The sequence below is a fragment of the Morone saxatilis genome, unplaced genomic scaffold (genome assembly GCF_004916995.1).
Source record: "Morone saxatilis isolate NCDOM2014 unplaced genomic scaffold, NCSU_SB_2.0 Contig8, whole genome shotgun sequence".
Lineage (NCBI taxonomy): Eukaryota > Metazoa > Chordata > Actinopteri > Moronidae > Morone > Morone saxatilis.
The window spans coordinates 1,818,480-1,839,826 of NW_023340257.1; the positions used below are offsets into that span (position 1 = coordinate 1,818,480).

At 39.2% G+C, this 21,347-nt stretch overlaps 1 protein-coding gene across 1 annotated transcript in view; it reads left to right on the forward strand.

Moving 5' to 3' along the window:
* Positions 1-21,347, forward strand: part of bcas3 (BCAS3 microtubule associated cell migration factor) — a gene marked incomplete in the record, with an annotated part of 342,828 nt that overhangs the window by 7,560 nt on the left and 313,921 nt on the right. Inside the window, 2 exon segments of the mRNA XM_035679381.1 lie at positions 8,737-8,818; positions 14,707-14,779. Coding sequence (XP_035535274.1) covers positions 8,737-8,818; positions 14,707-14,779 — 155 coding nt within the window.

A 21,347-nucleotide genomic window follows, 5' to 3' on the forward strand; every position in this document is an offset into this window, starting at 1 on the left:
CCCCCCCCCCCGTCGAGGATGGTCACAGGGGAGGACGCCCATGGCGACCACGGCTGTCAGATGCTGTTTTCGTGATGCCGAAGAATGATTGGTTTCATGGATCCGGACGGTGCTCTCTGACAGCACAGGGGGGAGACTCTGCCACACCTGGGAGAAGAAACGCTGGCAGGATGTGAAATGTTACTGAACAAGGTCATTCCAGGGGTCATTGTAAGACCTGTCACCCCGTCTCCTCCGTCATCGAGGAATTTACAGCCCATCCTCGTGCCACATATGGAGAATAACGCGTCTGAATTTATCCTTTGTTCGGAGTCTGACTTTAGGCTTTGTCTGCCTCTGCGTGAAGCGGTGGTGAATCCGCAGACAACAATGTCCCCGTGTACAAAGGGAAACGTAGAAGCCAAAGCAGCAAGGACACCTTTCAGTTAACGCACGTGTCGGTCTGTTAGTCTGATGTCATTAAACTGCAACTGAAGCTTCTGATTGCTAAGAAATCAAGGAATAAATCTTTAATTGCACGGGAGTTTTACACCAGATACCTCATCTGCAAAGTGCTGCAAACAAGCAGCGCATTTTCAAGTCTGACTCATGTCTAGCCTCGTCTGTGGAAAAGCAAGTATCATTGATGTCAGTGTTGTTGGTGGGGCTTGTTAGCATGAATGACAAGGCTGGAGATGTGACTCAACAACAGCAGCTCCCTCACACTCTCAGCATGTTTTTCACAACATGAGTTTAGCATGTCTGCTACAGAGGTGGGCTTCCTGACAATCCCACTCACGCAGCCCATGACAATTTTAATGATTGATCGCTCTCCTCTTGACTGCGGTGAGAATGGAAGAGAGAAAACCACAGAGACAAAAAAAAAAAAAAAAGGGGGAGAGGGAAGAAAGAGGGGTGTGGACAATCCCACAAGGTCAGAGCGATGTCCAGTCTTTTGTTTTCAGCGGTGAGATCAGTGGCCTGTGCAGCCGCGAGGGGACAGGCAGAGTAACTGGCGGCCTGGCAGGAACAGATGTTCTTACACAATGAACATGCACTTGGTTGGTTGCTTATTCACTAAAAGTCAGGGGGCTGACTTCCCCTTTCTGGAAACAAAGAAAAACACAGCAAAGAGTCGAAGCCATCCACCTGTGGGCCTGTATCAGGGAAAAATGTTGCTGAGGTAATCAGGCTCAGATACAGTATGATTTACGTCCTGCTAAAGATACGCGCGTACAACAGATGGGCGTCTATTTATGGGCGTGATAATATGTTAAAGTTGCACATAATCCTGGTGTGTGTGTTTGTGTGTGTATGGGTTTAAACGCTCTTTTTATTTATTTTTTTACAAACCTTGGGACTGGGTGGTGCTAGTTTCTTCATTAAGGCAATGTGACTTTATATGCGACTCTACATACAGTGTACACTACTCGCAACAATAATATATGGCACTCTGTTTAGCGTTTAGCATCCAGCGTGTTTTTAATGGAATACTTGAAGTCCATTATCCGCACAACAATTGTAGCAGCAGGTTAAGTTGTAGAATAATGTGAAATGGAAAATTGTTTTTCCAACTGTGCAACTCATTCATGCTAATTAGCAGGAACTGAATGATACCTCTACACTCCGACCCACGTGCTATACATAGCCCATCTGGAAAGACATCAGACGTGTGGCATTTATATTTTCTTACAAAATAACAGAATCACTTAAAGGCTCCGTGTGTAACATTTAGGTGGATCTATTGTCAGAAATGGAATATAATGTTGTATGTTTTCATCAGTGTGTAATAACCTGAAAATAAGTCATTGTGTGTTTGTTACCTTAGAATGACCCGTTTTTATAACACTGGCTGTATTTAGGGCCTTTCGTGCCTTTTCGTAGTTTCTCCGACACACTTCACAGTCCGTTCATTTCCAGGTTGTCAAATATAGACGCCTGCAGTGTTCGGTTAGTTGCAATCGGAAACTGCAGCGCTAGATGCCACTGAATCCTACACACTGGTCCTTTAACCTACACAAATTAACTCACACCATGTATATGTTTCAGTCACTCTGGACATCAGTGTCATTCTTCCTTTATTTTAACACACAGCTTGGCTCCCTAATGGTCTGTATTCCATATATAGAGTCCCTATTTATGTCAATTAAAAACAGAAATGATCTTTACTACCTGTCGTTGTGAATGTATGAACGATTTTATTATTATGCATTATTCTGATCATTATATTTGAGCCTATAGTAATAATAATTTATTTAGATTTTGTATGAAAAAACGTTTGATAGACTTTATGTTCTATGAAAGCCAAGTATACTGGTTAAGTTATTTGATTAACTATACTAGAAAAAATAAATGAACATTTGAAGAGTCAGAGCTGTTGTTTGTTGTTGTTGTAAACAATAGTGCTGTCTGTTAGATTTGGTCAGAACAGAGATATGGAATATCAAATCATCCATCTTTGCTCACTACATCTAAGCCTTTGGTTCTGAACTTCTTTTTAAAATACAAAAATGCAAAATTGGCGAATTGGCCATGAGAAGATGAAACATTGTGCATCCCTAACTCATAATGATAATAATAACAATTGCTTCCAACTATAGATCAGGTGTTCCACATTCAGTCAGCCCAGATGTGTCAATCTACAAAGGGACAAAACATTTAGTTACATGTATTTGGAACTGAACCACAATAGTGCATTGCATTTTATTGAAAAACTGGACTTAATTTTCATTCATGCAGTGGGCTGGAGTGGACTGTTAGGTATGCGGGTTCTGCACAACCCTGCATTTGAATGTACTGGTAGCCTTTCTTATATTGGTCTACTGTTTGTTAACTCTGTAAAGAAACTTAATTTAAAGATGTCATCGTTCCAGGTCCATAACTCCTGACGTAATGTGAGATTTGGCCACAAGAGGGAGACCTTTTGATAATTTAATGAAAGGGGTGATTTCAGTTACCATGACCGACCTCTGTTATTTACAGGTCGGAGATTAAATCGTATATTAAATAAATACCCTAAAACCAATGGTTCCCAACCTTGTCCAAACTGTACAATGAACCCAAATAGTGAACTCCATCCATTTCTCTGTCTATATTATCTATTTATTTTTTTATTTCATTTTTAAGATTATATATACTTAATAGGCCTTTTTATTTTATTTTATTTTATTTTATTTTATTTTATTTAAGAAATATGTGTTTTTCTTGTCCCTGGCACTTGACTTTACACAATTTACTTATTTTACATTTACTTTTACATTACATTCAATGAAATGAACCAAAGGCTGAGATATATGCCTAGAGTGTATGTTTGTTTTAGTTTTTCTAGCACACCTTAAAATCAAGAAGGCCTCACCATGCCCTGTAAAGCTTTGGCGACCACTAGTGGGGGTCCCTACCCCTAGGTTGGTTACCACTCCCTTAAACAAAGTTCAAAAGGCATACATACTGTAATGATTACGTAACATAAGTGTTTTCTTTAATTATTATTTCTTTTTACAAGCTGCTAATTGCATTTTCTTTGACTGGGCCAATGTTAAACCTCTAAAGTCTTCCCAAGTAAAATGGGCAAGATATCTTCACTTCTTTAAAGTCAGTCCTGAAAATCATTAGAAGAACCTGCTCTGCGACTTAACAAATTACCAACAATGCTGCAAAGGTTTTGCTCACTGAGTATCGCCTTTCATGTCGAGGCCATCACTGAAACATGCAAACTTCACATACATCCTGTGAGATCTAAACACACCAAAGTCCTTAATCATTCTCTTTATAAACATCCACGGGCTGCGGGCAAGAGGACACACTCTTACTTTAGCCGTGAACACACACATTGGCCACTGTGATGTGGCAACTCCTGCGCTGCTAGCAGATTCTCTGCTGCAGTTATTATGGTGGAGCAGAGGATTACAGCTGTTTCAGCCACACTTACACACACCCAGTAAAAATATAAGCTTGGTGAGGCTCCTCTGCCTTACAGTTTCAATTGAACTTGACACCAATTCTGATTCACACCCCGCGGCCCGGCCTGTTATCACACGCTGTCCTCGCTCATTGTTTTTCTTTCAGTTTTGAAAGTTTATGGGATGTTTCTGGGTTGTGTTTTTTCGCAGGGTTTTAAGTAAGCACTGAAGGTGCCTCGGTCTCTGGCTCTTGAGTGGCTGTGAAGTGTTTGTGACAGTTGCTAAGCCAACACCCTGTGTAATGGCCCCGGCAGAGTATGAACATACACGTGTACACACATTTGCGAGATGGGGACTTCTGACTGCTTGTATGGATGCTGACAGAGCTGTTTAGGCGATGTAGATTACTGTCGCCTCACACTGGAGAGGTGTCATCCACCGCTGCCTGATAAGAGGCAGACTCTAGTGGACTAATTGTCTGTCTGCGTACGTGTTGAGATGAAATGACCTGCTTGGAAGAGAAGTGTCTGCAGCAAGTGTCAGTGGATGTGCTGGACACCTGGAGCTGTATTACAAAAAGGTTCTAAGTCCATAATCCTGTCCGAGACTTGACAGATATTATATGACTTGAGATAAGAAGTTTCTGTAATACAGACGCTGAAGTACAAGTTGTATGCTGGCAGTGCATTTGTAGAAGTTTCTGCCCCCTCCCAAACATAGTCCTTGATTGTTTTCTTCAGAAATTTTAACAGTACCTTTTTAAAGGTTTAAGAGCTCTGACTATTGCCAGCTGAGCAATTGGTATCTATATCTCCCTTAATGAACTTGAATGAAAACTTGTGGTTTTAATAGGAAAGCTGCTGTTCTTCGATTCTGTGCAACTGACACAGATTCTGGTGTTTATGTTAAAGTTGGCTATTAAAATTCAACGTAGCTGCACAGGACATTTGTCAATATGAAATCATATCACTTTCACTTGAAACTGAAAGAGATTTACTATATGACGTATAGATATTGGGATGGTAAAATTTAGTTTCTGTTTTCAAAACTGTTACAGGCATTATTGTGCATAAACCTGTTTGTTTAAATCTGCAATGGTTTGATGCTAAGCTTCCAGCTTCTTTTCTCAATGATGATGGTTTCTTATTTTCCTATTTAACTGTTGCTGAGAGGAATATTTGTCCTTTTTGTCTGGTTGAAACATAATACAGCCTTTTGTTCCCCATATAGAGAATATTACTAAGTGGTAGTGTATATGGAACATACAAATGTGTACCGACAATAGCTTCAGAATTAAACATATGGGACACATAATTCTTCTATTGGGAAATAGATGTGAATATAATATTCATTTGGTTTCACAACCAGTAAATAATTTGACATGTGTCGTAGACAAGATGTTATACACTAGCTGTTACTTACTCAGTGTCATCTGTAGCTGTCACCGACCAGCTAACTGTGAGTGTATAAGGATGGATACTGAGATGCCTCACATTTAAAAAGAAAAAAGTTGTAGTTTGTTTTGCAGCTCAAACAAGCACCTGTTACTGCGTGATCCCCGAAGCACCTGCTCCCTCCAAACCTCCAATATGTCCGGCATTGTGTCAGTGAGCGGACTCACTTGTGAATATGGCCCAGATATCTGTTCACAGTTTATGGCATTACATTTGGGGGATTAAAACAGAAGAGCAGACACTGTCATTCCACAAAAACAGATCCGAGCCACAAATGAAATGAATATAATGAATAACTGGGAAAACAACTTTGAAAAAGCAATTTGGCATATTGCATACGCCGGGCCGCTAATGTAATGGTGGGAATGTTGTTGATGGCAGTGGATGTCACACAGAGCCATGTAAGGCGAGGATGAGCGGCGGGGTAATGCACAATAACCCGGCGCATTAACCTCCGGCCCTCCCCTTCTCTCTTTTTAATCCAGCAAATTCCATTATTCCCCCTCGCAGGTCCATTTGCCTGTACAAGAATCCTACCCTGCTGCCAACCTCCTTTTCTATTCCTGCTATCAGTGCTCGTATAACCTGCCCATGTCTCCAGTGTTAATCTACCACCGCAGGGCCTCAAGCACTTTGAATAAAAACACAGCTCCAAATCCGCCACTTTGAAAAGGCTACTAATTGCACAAAAGAGCGATCATCCCCTCAGATGGGTTTAAAGACTTAAAACAAACAGATTAAAGCACTAGTAAAGTGATAATGCAGGTTTCACTGTAATTTAACGCATAAAAGAAGAACAAAAGTGGGGCATTCTGCGCTTAGAACAATGTGCCATTACACACGCCAGACACTGCCAAGAGCCACACAGGCCATTGACCTAATATACTGGAATCACATATGAACACATGAAGCTTAAACTGGGCCAGCCCCCCCCACACACACACATCCATTAAAGTGCTTTACACTGTGGCTGTATTTCCTGTGACAAAGAGCAGAAATGCAGCAAACCTTAAAAATCCTCTTTTAATAGGGTGACCTTAAGTGTTTATCCCTAAATTTAATTCCAAGCCTGTGCAAATGTGCTGGAATGCACTTGTTTGATCACTGAAGCAGGCCGATGAACAAAAGTTTTAGTCACACTCTCAGCCCTTGCATCGATCATCAACCGCAAAACACATAAACAAACAGCTACTGCCAATGCATTTGTATTATTTCTCTGTTCGTTGTTGTGTATAGTTGGGCATTTTAATTTAATACTTAAATAACTGGCTACATGTTGACAGATAGGGTTGGGTACTGATGTCAAAATGAAATGGCAATTAAGTCTGATCATCAGGCTAGAAATGGGTATTCTTAAGTACTTAAGGTGGCATTGAATGCTTGCTCTGAGTCTTAGGTTTGGTTACTTATACTTCGATTAGACATTTGATTCAAATAATTAACCTAGCTAATTGTAAACTTTATTTTAAGTTCTTGTACAGCTGCTTTGTGTTCAGAGGAAAGAAAGAAATGTAGAATCTTTTATTTCTGTTTTTGGTCTAATAGAAGTCATATTTACACATTTAGTATAAAATTACCTGAATCAGCTTGTATGTGTATGCAAACTGGTGGTTGTTAACACCCACAAATTCACAAAATAAGCTATAGAGCAGTGTATCTACAAATGTGGCCCGCAATAGGGTGCCAGGTGGTCTACTGACAGTTTTCTAATTCACAATGAAAATAATTTCTTCTGGTTTGTTTAGCAATTAGTAAATGTTCAGTAATGTCCCTTGGCTATTACTTGGAAAGTTGGATATAAGCTTATCAGCAATCTGTGCAGTGCACTGGAGCGGTGACACTTGATTTCTGACTCGCGCAGAGCTGCTGTGCCAGGATTTTCCTTTTGGAAAAGATGAGTTGATGAGAAGACCGCAAACGTCCAAAAGTTGACGAGAAAAATGGACAACTGAATTTCCCTTTATTTTGCCACTTAATACCGATCCAAAACCACTCTGTTTAATTTGCCAAATAACAATTGCTGTATGCAAGTGTTGCTAATATCAGGCGCCATCACAAGTCAAAACATGCTAGCTCCAGTGTAGTGATCCTGCCTGCAAGAAAGGATTAGATTAAAGAAGGTATAAGGGTACCTTATTCTGCCACATCAACAATCGTAATGTTCATTCATTTTTCTCATTAATGTTATTTGAGAGCCAGTCTAGACATGTTAAAATCCTTTAAAAACGTCAAATCCTTCTACATCATTAAACATTTCTGAATCTATGAATATGTAAAGTTTTCTTAATTTGAAAACATCCTTTTAGTGTGCACACACATCATTCAAACATCACACTGTAGGGACAAGAAGAAACACTGATTTCTGACTGGAGGGGGGCTTAGTACGTTTAGTATCTCTGCTATAAAGTAAAGTGTTGGTGTGTGTCACAATCAAAGAGCAAGGTCATCTTCTAGACACCTCCTTTTGCACTGTCATACGAAAATATATCATGCATGGGGAACATCTATTATTGAAGAGGTAGGAAATCGGCACCACTGTTAAATGTAGCAGACCAGAATGATGTGTTCTGAGTACTGGGTGTGGCCACACAATCATAAGCATGCCCAAATATTCAGTAGTTGACTTGTTACTTTGACAGCAAAAAGTTTATGGAGTGGTCAAAGGGCATTTGGGAAAATATCCTTTTATGATCATGCAGTTAAAAACATAAGGTAATCTTGGGAGATGGTAAGATCTGTTGGAAACACTGGTGAGAGTGTTTGATATGCTTTACAGTCCGACTGGGACAGAGACATCATGGGCTTCTGCCCACTTGGCATTAACCCGTGTCTAACCCTTCCGCGTTGGCTCTGTCACAGTGAGTGTAGGCAGCTCGTTTGCATTGCGATGCCACTGGGCCTTTTATTCTGCGCTCAGTAGGTTTTACTTTGTGGTTTGGCTGTAACTTCAACCACTGGACCGCCCTTGTTCCCCCGTCCTCCCTCCCTTCCCTGTCTCTGTCTATGAAAAACCAGTTTCACACAGTTGGAATAGATTATTTTTCTTACAGTGTGAACAAATAAATTTTTGTCCTTGTGCTTTTGTTGTTGCACTGAAACCTCCCGAGGCTTATATCCTTCATCGTTATTTCATACTTTATTTTGCAGGGTACAGAAAAAGTATAGTGTACTTCTTAAGATCAAATAAAGGTTATGTTTGCAGACACACACTTAAATCAGACTGCAAAAAACAGGACAAGAAGGCCTTAAAAGTGTGAATACAGAAGAACAACATCTCTGGATTGCCTAATGGCCTGAATATGTGGTTAAACATAACTTTACCTCTAATGTCTGTATTGTTAAGTATTTCCTCTAATGGATATGTGGACTTCTCCGTTATCTTTAATTCAAATCTTTTCTTTCAGTTGGTCGGGGAGGCCCAAGAGCTGTTCTCGGTGCGCCACGGTCCTGTGCGAGCTGCTCGCATTCTGCCAGCTCCTCATATCAGTGAGTATCTTCAGTACCTCGCCTACATACAAAACCACAAACTCCAAAGCACACACTTCGTATTCTAACTTCAAATAAGTCAGCTTAATAAAATCAGTTTATCTGCATATTGCTTTAAATTGGTAATATTGCCGACATCTCCAGAGAGTTAGTGCACCAAAAGGCTGTAAATGCTGCACCCTCAAGGTTTTCCAGCCTGACAAGTACATTTCAGATGATTCTTTGTTGTGGTGTTGGTATTTTTCTATAAAAACAAAATTTCTCCTACAAAACCGTACTGTTTGAATGATGTTATTAAATTTAATTTGTTCGACTTCATAATAATAATAATAACCTTTGTCAGTTGAAATACATTTTAGAAAGCAATAGTTCAACATAAATACGCTTATTCTCTTTGTTGCCAAGAGTTAAATGATAAGATGCCACTCTAGCTAGCCTAGCCTGGCTCTGTCCACCTACTAACCAGGAGTGGCTAGTAACGTGTCACAAGAACGCACGTGAGTAAAAAAAAAAAATTTTTTAAGGAACTAGTACTTTGCATGTTCCTTTTTTTTTTTTTTCAAACTGTGCTTCTACTCTTTACTTGAGTATATTTTTGAGACTTTTTGTTGCGCTACATTGAAACCTCTTTTCCCTAAGTTGTAATGATGATGGAGCAAAGCCCAGAACAAGAGGCAGCTTCCAGCAACTATCCCTGACCTCATCTGGCCACATTTTTATACAAAAATCTATCAAGTAACTCAGCAATTTTCACTTCTACTTAAGTAACTTTTTATAGGACTAATTGTACTTTTACTTGAGTAATTATTTTCGGTACTCTACTCGCGACTGCTACTCTAACATCTTAAGCTCATTTATTAACATTATATCATTATATCTTTTTTTTTATTTTGAATAAACATGAGAATTTGTGGTTTTAATAATCTAATTGCACAAAATGTCAAACTATTCCTTTAAGAGCCACATCACAGCATCTGTTTGGCAACTATTCAATTCCAAGACAACATAACAACAACTATACATGAAACTAGACTAGAGCCCTTGTTCACCTTGTCTCACCACATGAATGGCAGACCGCAAATGCTCCCTTAGCTTTATTATTTAACACCAGATTTATCTCTCTAATCCTCAAACGTGGAAGGGATATGGCAGGGGAACACATTTTCTTTGTGAGTCCTCTGAAGTGTCTTTTCAGGATAAGTTTAAATGTCTGTCCTGGAAAAAAAAGCTTTGGTTAACTTGATTTCAGCATTCAAGGTCAACACTTAAAATTAAATTTCGTATGGCACGTCCTAATGCAGTTTTGGGTTGTGGGCATTCTAAGTGGCGCTATATCATTAAAATTAAAGAGTGCTCCATGCTGTCTCATCCTAATGTTGAAGTCAATCTACGATTAGTGTTGGCCTGTTCTCAGTCAGCGGTGGCAAGCCTCTGAAGTCAGTGCTTTCTGTCTGCCAAAGCTCTGCTGGAAACTTCTCACTGTGCCTTCACTGTTCTGTTAGCAGTTTCCCTCTAACCCCTCTAAATCTAAGTCTTCTCTTTAAGATTCTTTAATATTTTGTTTAGGTAAACGCACATGTCATGGATGCTCTTTGCGTTATCTGTTTACATTTATTAATTGTAACCTATACCACGTTTTTACCCAGGATTTGTCTTCCTGATACTATTTCTGGTGCTGCCTAATGTCTTTTTAGATTCCCAAAACATAAAAAATAAATTAAAGTAAGGACTTCTTTGTAGCTGCTGCAGGGAGACATCTTAAATAGAAGAGGGAGAGATACCAATTCTTCTATCAATAAACAATAATGTAATGCTTCCAGAAGACATGTTGCATTAATAGTAAGTGGCAAAAGTCATTCTGGGAAAGTCAGAATAAACTAATGTATGCAGAAGTCGACAAGAAAGGACGGAGAAATGTAGGTACGTTAAATATTAGATTACAACAGGTCATCATTAATTAACCCCTTGAATGCATCGACTATAACAAATTGATGATATGTAACAGAATAAGAGTATTTGAGCATATCTGACTTGCTGGGTCCTGTCCCATCTTCTACTCTTCTACTCACTGGCTCCATGTTTCCATGACCTTTTGAAGGAGTCAGTACATTTTTTCCATCCACATGTTTTTTAGACATGTTTTGCATTTGTGCATAAAAAAAAAAAACTGAATGGAAATACTGGAAATTAAAAATATTAAAATATCACAGAAAAGCACTTGGCTGAGATGGTCAAGTTTTGTACTGATGAAAAGCAATAGCAACAGAGAAATTCAGTTTAATTTTAAGGGAAACTTGACTTATGATAATATCATGCCTGCTCAGTTTAGCACTACATCATTATTGTATTATTGGACAAAACTTGCTTGTCATGACAGTCACCCTGACTAGCGTGATAGCTAGAAAGACGGACCGAAAACAAGGATTTAGCAAACACAAAAAACGAAACATGCATAACATCATAGTGCTTAAAGCTGCAGTAAAAAAAACGTTTTGTCATATTCACTGAAACTTTCACTATATCCTGACAGTTAATCAGATAATCTGTGAATAATAATTCCTCTGGCTCCTCATAGTGCTCCTAATGACATTTGCAAGAATCCACCGGGCCTGACAAAAACAGTCAGAGCCGAAAAAGATAGCTGACTGTTGAGTCTGATTCCCAGCACCGGTATTTGCCAATCTGGGGATGAGACAATTCAGCAATTCACTATCTTCAAGCCATCAACCCAAAGCGTCTTTCTAGTTTGCTTGGCTCTGATAGGACGTTTTTGTTCAGGCCCGGTGGATTATTGCAAATGTCATCGGGAGCACTAGGAGGAGCCAGAGGAACCAGATTTTTTCACAGATTATCTTTCTCATGTACTACTGTCAGGATATTGTGAAAGTTTCAGAAAATATGACAAAAAGTTATTTTTATAAATATTACCTACTGCAGCTTTAATCTGGCATGCCATCCAACTTTGTTAAAATTCTTTATCTGAGTCCTGTCATTATCCGTCTGTTCTGAGAATGACATTCAAAGAACTGACAGAAAACCTCCCAATGTGTTTTGTATCTCAAAATCTCACCCTCAGTGGATCTGGAAAAACTGCTGGCGTGCAGTAATCTAGCAGAGTGCAGAAAGTGGAGTGAACTGTACAGGTGCACAACCTGTAAAGGTGCCGAGCACAGCTGCTGGCACTGAGCACTGACTCTGAGCTGCTTGTGCCCTATGGGAGCCAACAGTTGTACTATGCTAACAGGGTTACTGTCTTGCAATAACTTGCACTAATTTTTGTTGACTTTGGTTAACGGTTTCAGCTTTAGGAAGTTGGGAGTGACAGCTGGGGCTTAAAATATCTTCACAGGTGAGATATAAGGAAAAACAGTGTGTAATACGATTTGAAAACAGGTTAACTTTGTAGGTGTGCATATCTAGGAATAGCCTTGTAGTGAGAGGATGGACTTGACACTGACAGTTGCGACATTCGAAAAATATTGTCTGAAGTGTTTTAACATTTTAAGAAGACGCTAGACAGAGCATGTGGAAAACCATGTACAGAAACTGTCTTCTCATACCTAAATAACATTTTAAACAGCAGGAATTATCGTGTTTTTTTGGTAGCATTTGGTAATTTGCTGACTGAAAAAATATTGTTAATATTGATTTGATTTCAAGTTTCACGTCTTCAGCTGCTGTAATGACTAATCGTATATTTGAGAACAAATATATTGCATATTGCTTTCAAATAAAAGTCCTCCTTTATTTATTTAACAGAATGTAAAGTTTTAGACAAGCTGCAATTATTGTTCCTAGTCTCAACCAAATGTTCAGTAAAAAATCCTTCTGTTTATATAGAAAAGCTTCTTTTCAAAGTACAATGCACACCAAGTTGTGTGAAGGTATATATTAAAGTTTCTCCTTCCACAACTGTTTATTTTAATCCTGTTTCTCCATTTTATCATCCTATCTGTCATCATGTCTCCTCAAATGGTAAAATAGTCACAGTGATGACCCTGGAAAGTTGAATGCCTTATGAATACCAGTGTTTATATCCTCAAAGCTACGGTGCAAATGGTTTAGTTGTTCCACTGATTAGATCCTTTCCAGACATGAAGTTTAAATTTCATCTCTGCAGGTGTCAATCAGTGCTGTGAAAGCTGCCATATTCCCCCGCTGCTCTGTGGCATTTTTTTTGGTGAGAAAAACGCCTTTTTGTTCTCCATGCCTGTTCCGGTCTTTTGGCAGATTTCAACAACACACAATGGCAGCATTTGAAGAACGCTGGAAGTGGATGAAAGCAAACCACAGTAATAAGAAGCAGCAGATAGCCCCAACACATGAGGGGAGCAATTCTCTCAGCAGAAAATAAATATGAATTGTACTACTGGAGGGAAGGACACTGATTGCAATCTGCTAGGGCGCAAACAGTGTTGCACTGTGGTGAGCCATTAAAAGGCCAATTGTCTGGGATGCGAGGCCATGGGTGGGCGGACTTAGAAAGACCCGAAAATAGGTGTTAATTATAATAAGGCTAGGTTCCCCTTTCCTAGAATAGAGAGGAAGTACTGGTTTTCCAAGGGGAGTCAATGCGTTTATCCACATCCTCTTTGGAGTTTACAATCTATGATCTTCCGTTGTCTTGGAAAATGAGGCAACACTGTTCCCTTGATTGATAACAAATGAGTATTGAGGAAATGTGAATATATATAATATGTACTGTAGCTCTTTGTGCTCTTTTTCAGTGGAGTTTGTATGTCTTCACAATAGAGCTACACTTGGGACACTCCCACACTTTTAAAAGTAATTCTGTGAAATTTAACAATAAGCATGTTGTCTGCAATGTTTCAAGCCATGTTATAAACATACACCCATCCCCTCTGTTACATTGAAACATGCAGAAGTCCACATGGAAGACGGGACTTTGCTTCAATTACTGTCCATTACAGTGGTGGTCAAATCAAAGTCTTTCTATTCATTAAATGTTGAATTTTTTCCCAGAAAGTTTATTTTAGTAAATGTGCCATTTCACTAAGTCTCCGAGAGTCATATTTATGTAATGGCTCAATATCTTGACTGGGAATGATGTCTGATGACAGAAACATGAAAGCATAAAGGACCCTGTCGGGAGTGTTAAAGGCTGGTATAGAAGGCACTTTTGCTCTCACGCCATACCACAGGAACTCAGCCTGATTACTGTCAAGCCTTAAATTACAGTCTTCTAAAGGGTAACATCTTCTTCAATCTAAGCACCCCCATCCTCTCAATCCCCTGATCCGCCGTCCGTCTTCAAGAATGAGACAATCAGGGAAAATATGGGATCGGTACACTTAATGCAACATGTTTTCTCTTAATTTTTATAAATATGCCTGCCGTTTTTTTTTTTTTGTTAACGATGCTGTAATTCCACCCTGAAACCCCAAAACAAACAAGGAGATAGACAGGAAATCTTACTCACTTTCGCAGCATTCACGAGATTTCTCATTTCAGCTCTGTTAAATATTTTTCTGTATTTTTCCCCAGCTTTGTCAATAGAAAGGCAAAGTTTTTTCCCCAAGTGTCCTTTGAAAAGCTCACACAGTGGAGGACTAGGAAAAGGTAGAAACGCAAAGTCTATACAGTATGTGGATTCCATGTTTTGGCCTATCCACTAACTTGCAAAATAAGGCCTGATTTTGGAAAAAAATTCTCCATTCATCAAAAATGTTTCATGACCATAATTGAATTACAGGGCAACAGTAGTAATGTAATCAGCACGTTTCCTGTCATGGTAATAGGCTGCCTGTTGAATGAGGGTGGGCAGCAGTAGAGGCCTCACATGTTCGTTTAAAGAATGTCCCTCTTTGTTGTGTGCAGATGATTCTGTTTCTCATCTGCCTCTTTCTATGACTCCTCTTCCACCTCAGGTCCTCTGAAGACGGACAGTTTTGCTGACAAGAGGCCCCTGTTGGGGGTTTGCAAGAGCACAGGGTCCTCTGGGTGAGTTCACACATCATAATAAAGCTGACATCACCTCCTTTCTCAACAGGATCTTAGATTTTTAGAAGTCCTCTGTTGTCTTCTATTATGTGCTACTGCAAGTCCTGAAGATTCCAACCTAAAAGCAGTTTTAGTCACTGATTAGCACACCATCAACCAGATATGAGTTACTGCTCTTGCAATTATGTTTGGCTGTAATGGAAGATTTGAAGCCAATATTGATTGTTACACTAGCAAATATAAATAAACCAATTTAAGCTGCACAAAATGGGTCAAAATAAACAATAAAAACAACAGCACAATTTCCCAGTACATGTAGCAATTAAGACAAACATGCCTTTGAGCTATATGTATTTATCTGAAGCATTAAGTTGAAAAGACAAAGGGGCCTTAAAGTAAACCATGAGTGATGCCAGAAGCCATGTGTTGAAAAAGAAGAATACTTTTTAACTGTGATGGAATGTGTGCTATCATTTTATTTTAAGTTAACCACCTCACCTATTAAATAATGACACCTTGTTGTGCGTCATGCATGTTAGGCTAAAATCAAGTCCGTCCTCTACAGACAATAGCTGACACAATGGCTGTATTAGACTAAATAATGAAGTGGTCATTCTGGCTGAATTTCAGCCTCTTAATTTAGCACATTTTGGAATTATGACTTTGAATGTAATTTGAGGTGTTTAACAACTATACTTGAAACTCTATGAACTACTCTGAAAGAACAGTAAAAACTATGGGTGTTCCAATAAATCCCAATTCTAAATCTGACATACCTTGTTCTTCACAAGGTACTTGATCCAAATGCTGAAGGTCCTAGTTCAAAACTAAAAAGTTAATTTGGTTGGTTTGAGTTATTGATCACTATTGAAATTATTGACTTGAATGAAAGTTTAACCAGAGAACGCAACTTGTGAAAGTGATGTTATGCAGTCAGCTAGAGAGAAGATGTATCATTCTTTTGGAGTTGTTGAAACTACAGAAACACTGAATCCACTCTCATTGTACAGTGTCACAGAGTGGAGCTTATTCCCTCACGCTACTCAAAGAATTAACGTTAATTAGTGATGGCTGATATGAAAGGTAAAAACACCGGTCAGCACTGGATAAAAACGAGAAGCTGTTGCCAGAATGTTTAGACACTGCTGTTTGCTATGAGACAGAGAAAAACTAATTTGTTTTTGTTAAAACATTGTGAATTCATGTCTGAACACATCCACATTTTACAAATTCATACACCTAAATTTGTCGCCAAACACAACATTGATCATTGTTAATGTGGCCAATTCGTTTGCAAAGTGTTGCCTATCACATCTAGCAGGCACAGGGAAACATTAGCTTTTATCCAGTGTTTTGTGTCCACCTGATGAGTGGAAATCCAATATTTACTCCATTGGTTTTCACCAACCTTGTTGACCTAGCAGCACTAGCTTGCTGTTTAGTACTTGGCAGGTAGCATACAGTGGGTTTGTTAGAGGTTTTTGGTTGAAAACAATTGATGGTGAAAACTATATTGGCGAGAGCACTAAGAGTGAACCAAAAAAGTAAAGCTACGGGCTGTAAAACCAAAACAATAAGCTGAAAGATGCAGGAAAAACCTGGGCCTTAATTTTTTTATTTCATATATTTAATATTTTATTAACAATGCCAACCAAAGTCTATTTAGTATTTATTCATTTTTATAATAGTTCTCACTATAAAATATTCACAATGTAGGTCACTTTAGCTTATAATGAACTCCAAGCCCAAGATTTTATACTTTCACTCCGCCTTCATGACATGAGTATTGTCTGTTTTTGTCGTTAGAATTGGAAATCTCATCTGTTCTCTACACACACTCAGAGCTTTGACTGACAGCATTGCAGATGTGGACACAGCAAACCAAATCAGTCCTTTTGAATCAAATTGAGCATTCTTTTGAAGCTTGAGAACATTAGAAACATATTTCATCTTATAATATAATGCAGTCCAGTACAACACCACCACTAACAACAAAGTAAGTAAGTTGAGCTAACACCTCTCAGTGACAATGAAGTGGCCAGACAGTGTAAGTGTGTCATTTATAAGGTTAGTTTCAGTGGATCAGCCCTGAAAATACAGGGATTGACCAAAAGGAGAGAAACTAGAGTAACCTCTATGTGCTTCTGGAATGACCCATCCTCATGACATTTGGTCTATAAAAAGTGCAGAAGGGGGTGGAAAGTGTTTTACTCCTTGCAATGTTATGAAGTACAAATTCTACATCTGAAAGTAATTTTCTGTTAATAATAAGAGGCATCAAAGGACACCCAACTTCTTGTTATGAACCGTTCACATGCACCCAACTGGAGCTGAGCCAGTGATGTGGGCTTAGTGACTGTGAATCATGGATTCTTAGTGGCACTATGGTTAGAATTCAAGCAGTACCTGAACGCCCCATAGGCAGACAAAAAGGATTCCAAACAGATGTGTAGATCCCTGGGATTCTGAGTTGGAATCAGGAATGTCATGTCTCTGTTAAGTGAAAGAAAGTGAATTTTAAAAATGACAGACCCCAAGGCACCTCTTCATACCCAATCCATGCCTTCCCCTCTCCCTCTTCCCCCATTTACTCAAGCTGCTCTTCCAGAGCAACACAAAATTTAACTCAATATATCCTCCCGGGGAAATGAAATAAGGAAGTCTGTCATCAGCTGGGTCTTGATGGAGACCACCTTCTTGATGTTTTCCAGGGACTGCCGCCCCTGTCTCTCTGATGCCGTTACTGTTGCTTCTGCTTTTCCTATGTCCTCGCTGACACTGAGACAGGCAGCGTTTTGACGGTTTGGCGAATCATCCAGGCGTCGCTCGACACTAATGCTGAAAACATGCACTGTGTTGAAAAGCAGAAACCCTGACCTCTGGCTGAATGGCACAGCCTGGTTCTTCCCCCTACAGAAGTGCTTGGTAAATAACACTCTGGTCAAAGACGAGAAGGAAAAAGGCTTCCGGGTGCGGCGCAGTACTTTCCATTGGGCCTGTTCATAAACTTACTAAAGTCCTCACACAATTTTTAGCATATAATCATTTTGAAATAACAGATTTTGTTAACCACCAAAAAGGATGCCGTCTTGACACTTAAATGGAAAACAGATTGGAGCCTTGGCCGCTACAGCGGTGCTGGTTTAGAAGTTGGTTCAGTCAGCTCTAGGCTTAGATTACAAGATTTGCAAATTAAAGGAAAACCAGAGAAGGGAAAAAGCATGTGTGCTGAAGCCCTGTACTTGTGGATTTCCAGCCAGGCACACTCAACATAATTTTATCAATGGAAAGGATTATGCGTTAAGTCCAAACAATGTATAGATCCAGTGATTTTCTTGACAGTAAAGCTACATATGCGTCCCTTTCACTCTCTGCACCAGTGCCAGTGGGCTTCGGGAATTAGTACAGAATGCTGGTGCCATTGCAGACCTTGGTATGTCTGCTCACATTTCTAGAAAGGATTTGTGTTTCCTTCCCCTTCTTGCTGTTATTATTTTCTTTCGTTTTAATTAGATACACAGGTATTAAAAGTCTAGGAGATTTAAGGCTGCTCTCTCTGAATGAATGTAAATTTTATGGCTACGGCGGAGGCAACTTAAGTATTTGTGGGTGTCTGAGTGCACATACTTCTTGGGCAAAAGTTCAGTGATGAATAAGCGTGCTTTGTTCTCCAGAGTTTGGGAACTGTCAGTGACATTTCCAACCTCCAGCTACCCCCTCACAACATCTCCAGATGCTGAGAGGATGTGGTCCTTTTTTCTTTTAACCAATATAGTCCTCTTTCACCATGCACATACTACTACTGGATGTGCTATTTTGGGGTTCTGGCTAATGCAGTTGGATATTCTGAGCAGATATCATTGTCACCTTTGCTGGCCATGGATACTCTTTTTTTTATTTTTATTTTTTTTCCGAATGACAGCACAGTCAGTGGGCTTTAAGCTGCACTATGCCATGAATGTCACCACTGTCATTCATGTCTCATACTTTTTATTTCCCATTTGTCTATTGTACATTCAACATTTTCCTTCTTTCGTACATTTTTTCATTGTATTATTCATTATTATTGTATGAAGTCTGTGTTGCGGACCTGGCCACACTTGTGGTGACTGCTGATCACATTAAGTGCAATGTGACAGTGTCTTGTCTGCAAGAAATACAGTATATTACAAAACGAGAAGCTTGTGTTCCATAAATAATAAATAAATATCTAAACTGGATAGAGGATAATGTACAAACAATGTATGTTTTAAATGTGCTTTTCAGAGTCTCTTTCTAGGTGTTGCAGATAAGGTTGAAAATGTCTGTTATTAATGTTGGAATGAAGTGATCCGTCTCTCCACAAAATCTAAACTTCTTTTTTTCCCCTAGACACCTGAAATCTGACAGTTTGAATACTTTACAGCATTTTTAAGTAATTTAAGTAATTGCTTTTCCTTGTCCTATGTGATAGTCAGTTGTGATAGATTGTGTATTTTAACTATTTTCTGACATTTTATTGCTCAAACAATCTATCGATTGACAAAATAATTTGCAGATGAATTGATAGTGAAAATAATTATTTTTTGCAGCCCTAGTTCACAAATTGTTCTCGTTTTCTTTTCTTGGCTACCTAACCTACTTCAGTATTTTACTGTTGTGGACACTTCATACACTTGGTTGGTAACAACAACCATGTCAGCATGGGAGAAGGGCATGTTAGGGCAAATAATATTATGAGTCTGGCAGTGTTCCTGAATAGTCCATAATACACTGAGTGCCCTTGATTTTTCCATTCTTGTAGAGGATATTTCTTTTAACTCTGTTAGAGGTTTGCCTAAAGTCAGCTGAAAAACCTGTTTATGTTCTTACTTAAATGAAATGTGACAATTTTATTGAGCAAGCTGGTCATTTTCATAGCCCAATTACCACTGCATACACTGTCTAAAGGAGTTGGGTCTCTGCAGCTTTGCTATGGCATTGTAGAACAAGTCCCCCCCCCCAAAAAAAAAATAGTTGTAATGATAGTTATTGGACCATGATGTATGTTACTGGTATTGGAACCAACAAATTCCAATCAGACCCAACACACAATAAAATACAACTGGATAGGCAGTGAATTTCTACTCTAGCACAAGTAATGTGTATCTGGCTTATAATAATGGCATCAGGTCGTGTAATTTTATGGTGCAATCCTACAAAAAAAGACATTGCTACTTTATCTCTCTTCTTTATAATTTCGGGCACCACCTGCCACCTCCCGCCCCTCACATTGGCAGTAGATGCCATGCAACAGAACATCTATATTTAAATCTGCTTTAAACCCTGTAGTGAAATAACTCAGGTCATTAATTACATGGTCGCAAGCAACAAATTCCACTTAGCTCACACACGCATTCAAACACTTTTGATGGCAAAAGCCCATTGTGGCACTAAGCCCTTGTGTTTCAGTGCATTTTCATGACAGGTTTAGCTCTGTGGACCGGATGTATCCCTCTTCTAAAGTGTATTAAATGGAAATCATCAAGCATTTGTATAAAACGAGCCCCAGATTAGGGGATTTGGAGAAGTGATGCTTTTTATCCACCATGAGGTTATGGTGTTCTTCACTGTCACATTATGACCACCCATGGGCACACACACACAAACACACACACACACACACACACACACATACACATGCTCATGTTATCCAAGTTGAATGTGTAGGGTAGATGCTACGTCAGGCAAGTTATCCTGGAGAGTCTGTATATATTTGATTTGTACGTCCTCTTGGCTTAATTTGAAAAGCTTTATTGGTTATGTGTCCATGATGATCTCAGTCTTTAGAAAGGACGTTCTGCCAGAGCAGAATCCACAGACGCTTGTGATCTTTTCTTTCCTGGTCGGTAAAGTTTGTCTTCAATTTGTGGGAAGGAATGTCACGTTCTCTACTGAAAAAAAACAAAACAGTTTTGATGAAATCGTTCCTGAACCCTTTTGTCATGCCCCTGCGTGAAAATGAGAGTGGCTGTAATCTGGTCTTCCACTTCCCCTTTTTCATTGCCCCACACACGCACACAGACATACACACTTGTTCAGTGCATAGTCAGAGCTTCAGGGCTCAGGCTTCACTCTGGAGCGTTTATTTTGACTTGCATGTCTGTTTTATGTCTGTCGAAAATGTGTTCTGCCTCGCCAGTTTTCCCCCTTCAAATAGGAAGTCAGATTAAACTCAGTAGTACTGGAAGTGGTGCATATAAACACACCCGACAGGCTGAATGATTAGTAATGACTTTTCAAACTTTTACCACAACCTCATTCCCTAAACCAGGCCTCTGTGGTCAAAGCAATTAATATTTTATTTTACTAGCTTTTAACCTTTTCCTTTCCTTTTACATTAAACTAAGTATATAGCAGTACTGTAATTTTCTTCCAAAGTCAGATGAAAGATAAATGAGCATTGGCTGGTGGTAACACTGGTGGTTTCATATTTATCGCGTCTCAGAGTAAGTGGCCAAAAATCATCTGATGCATTTGTAAAAACATTTTATCTTAAAGGTCCAGTGTGTAACATCTAGGAGGCTCTTTTGGCAGAAATGGAATATAA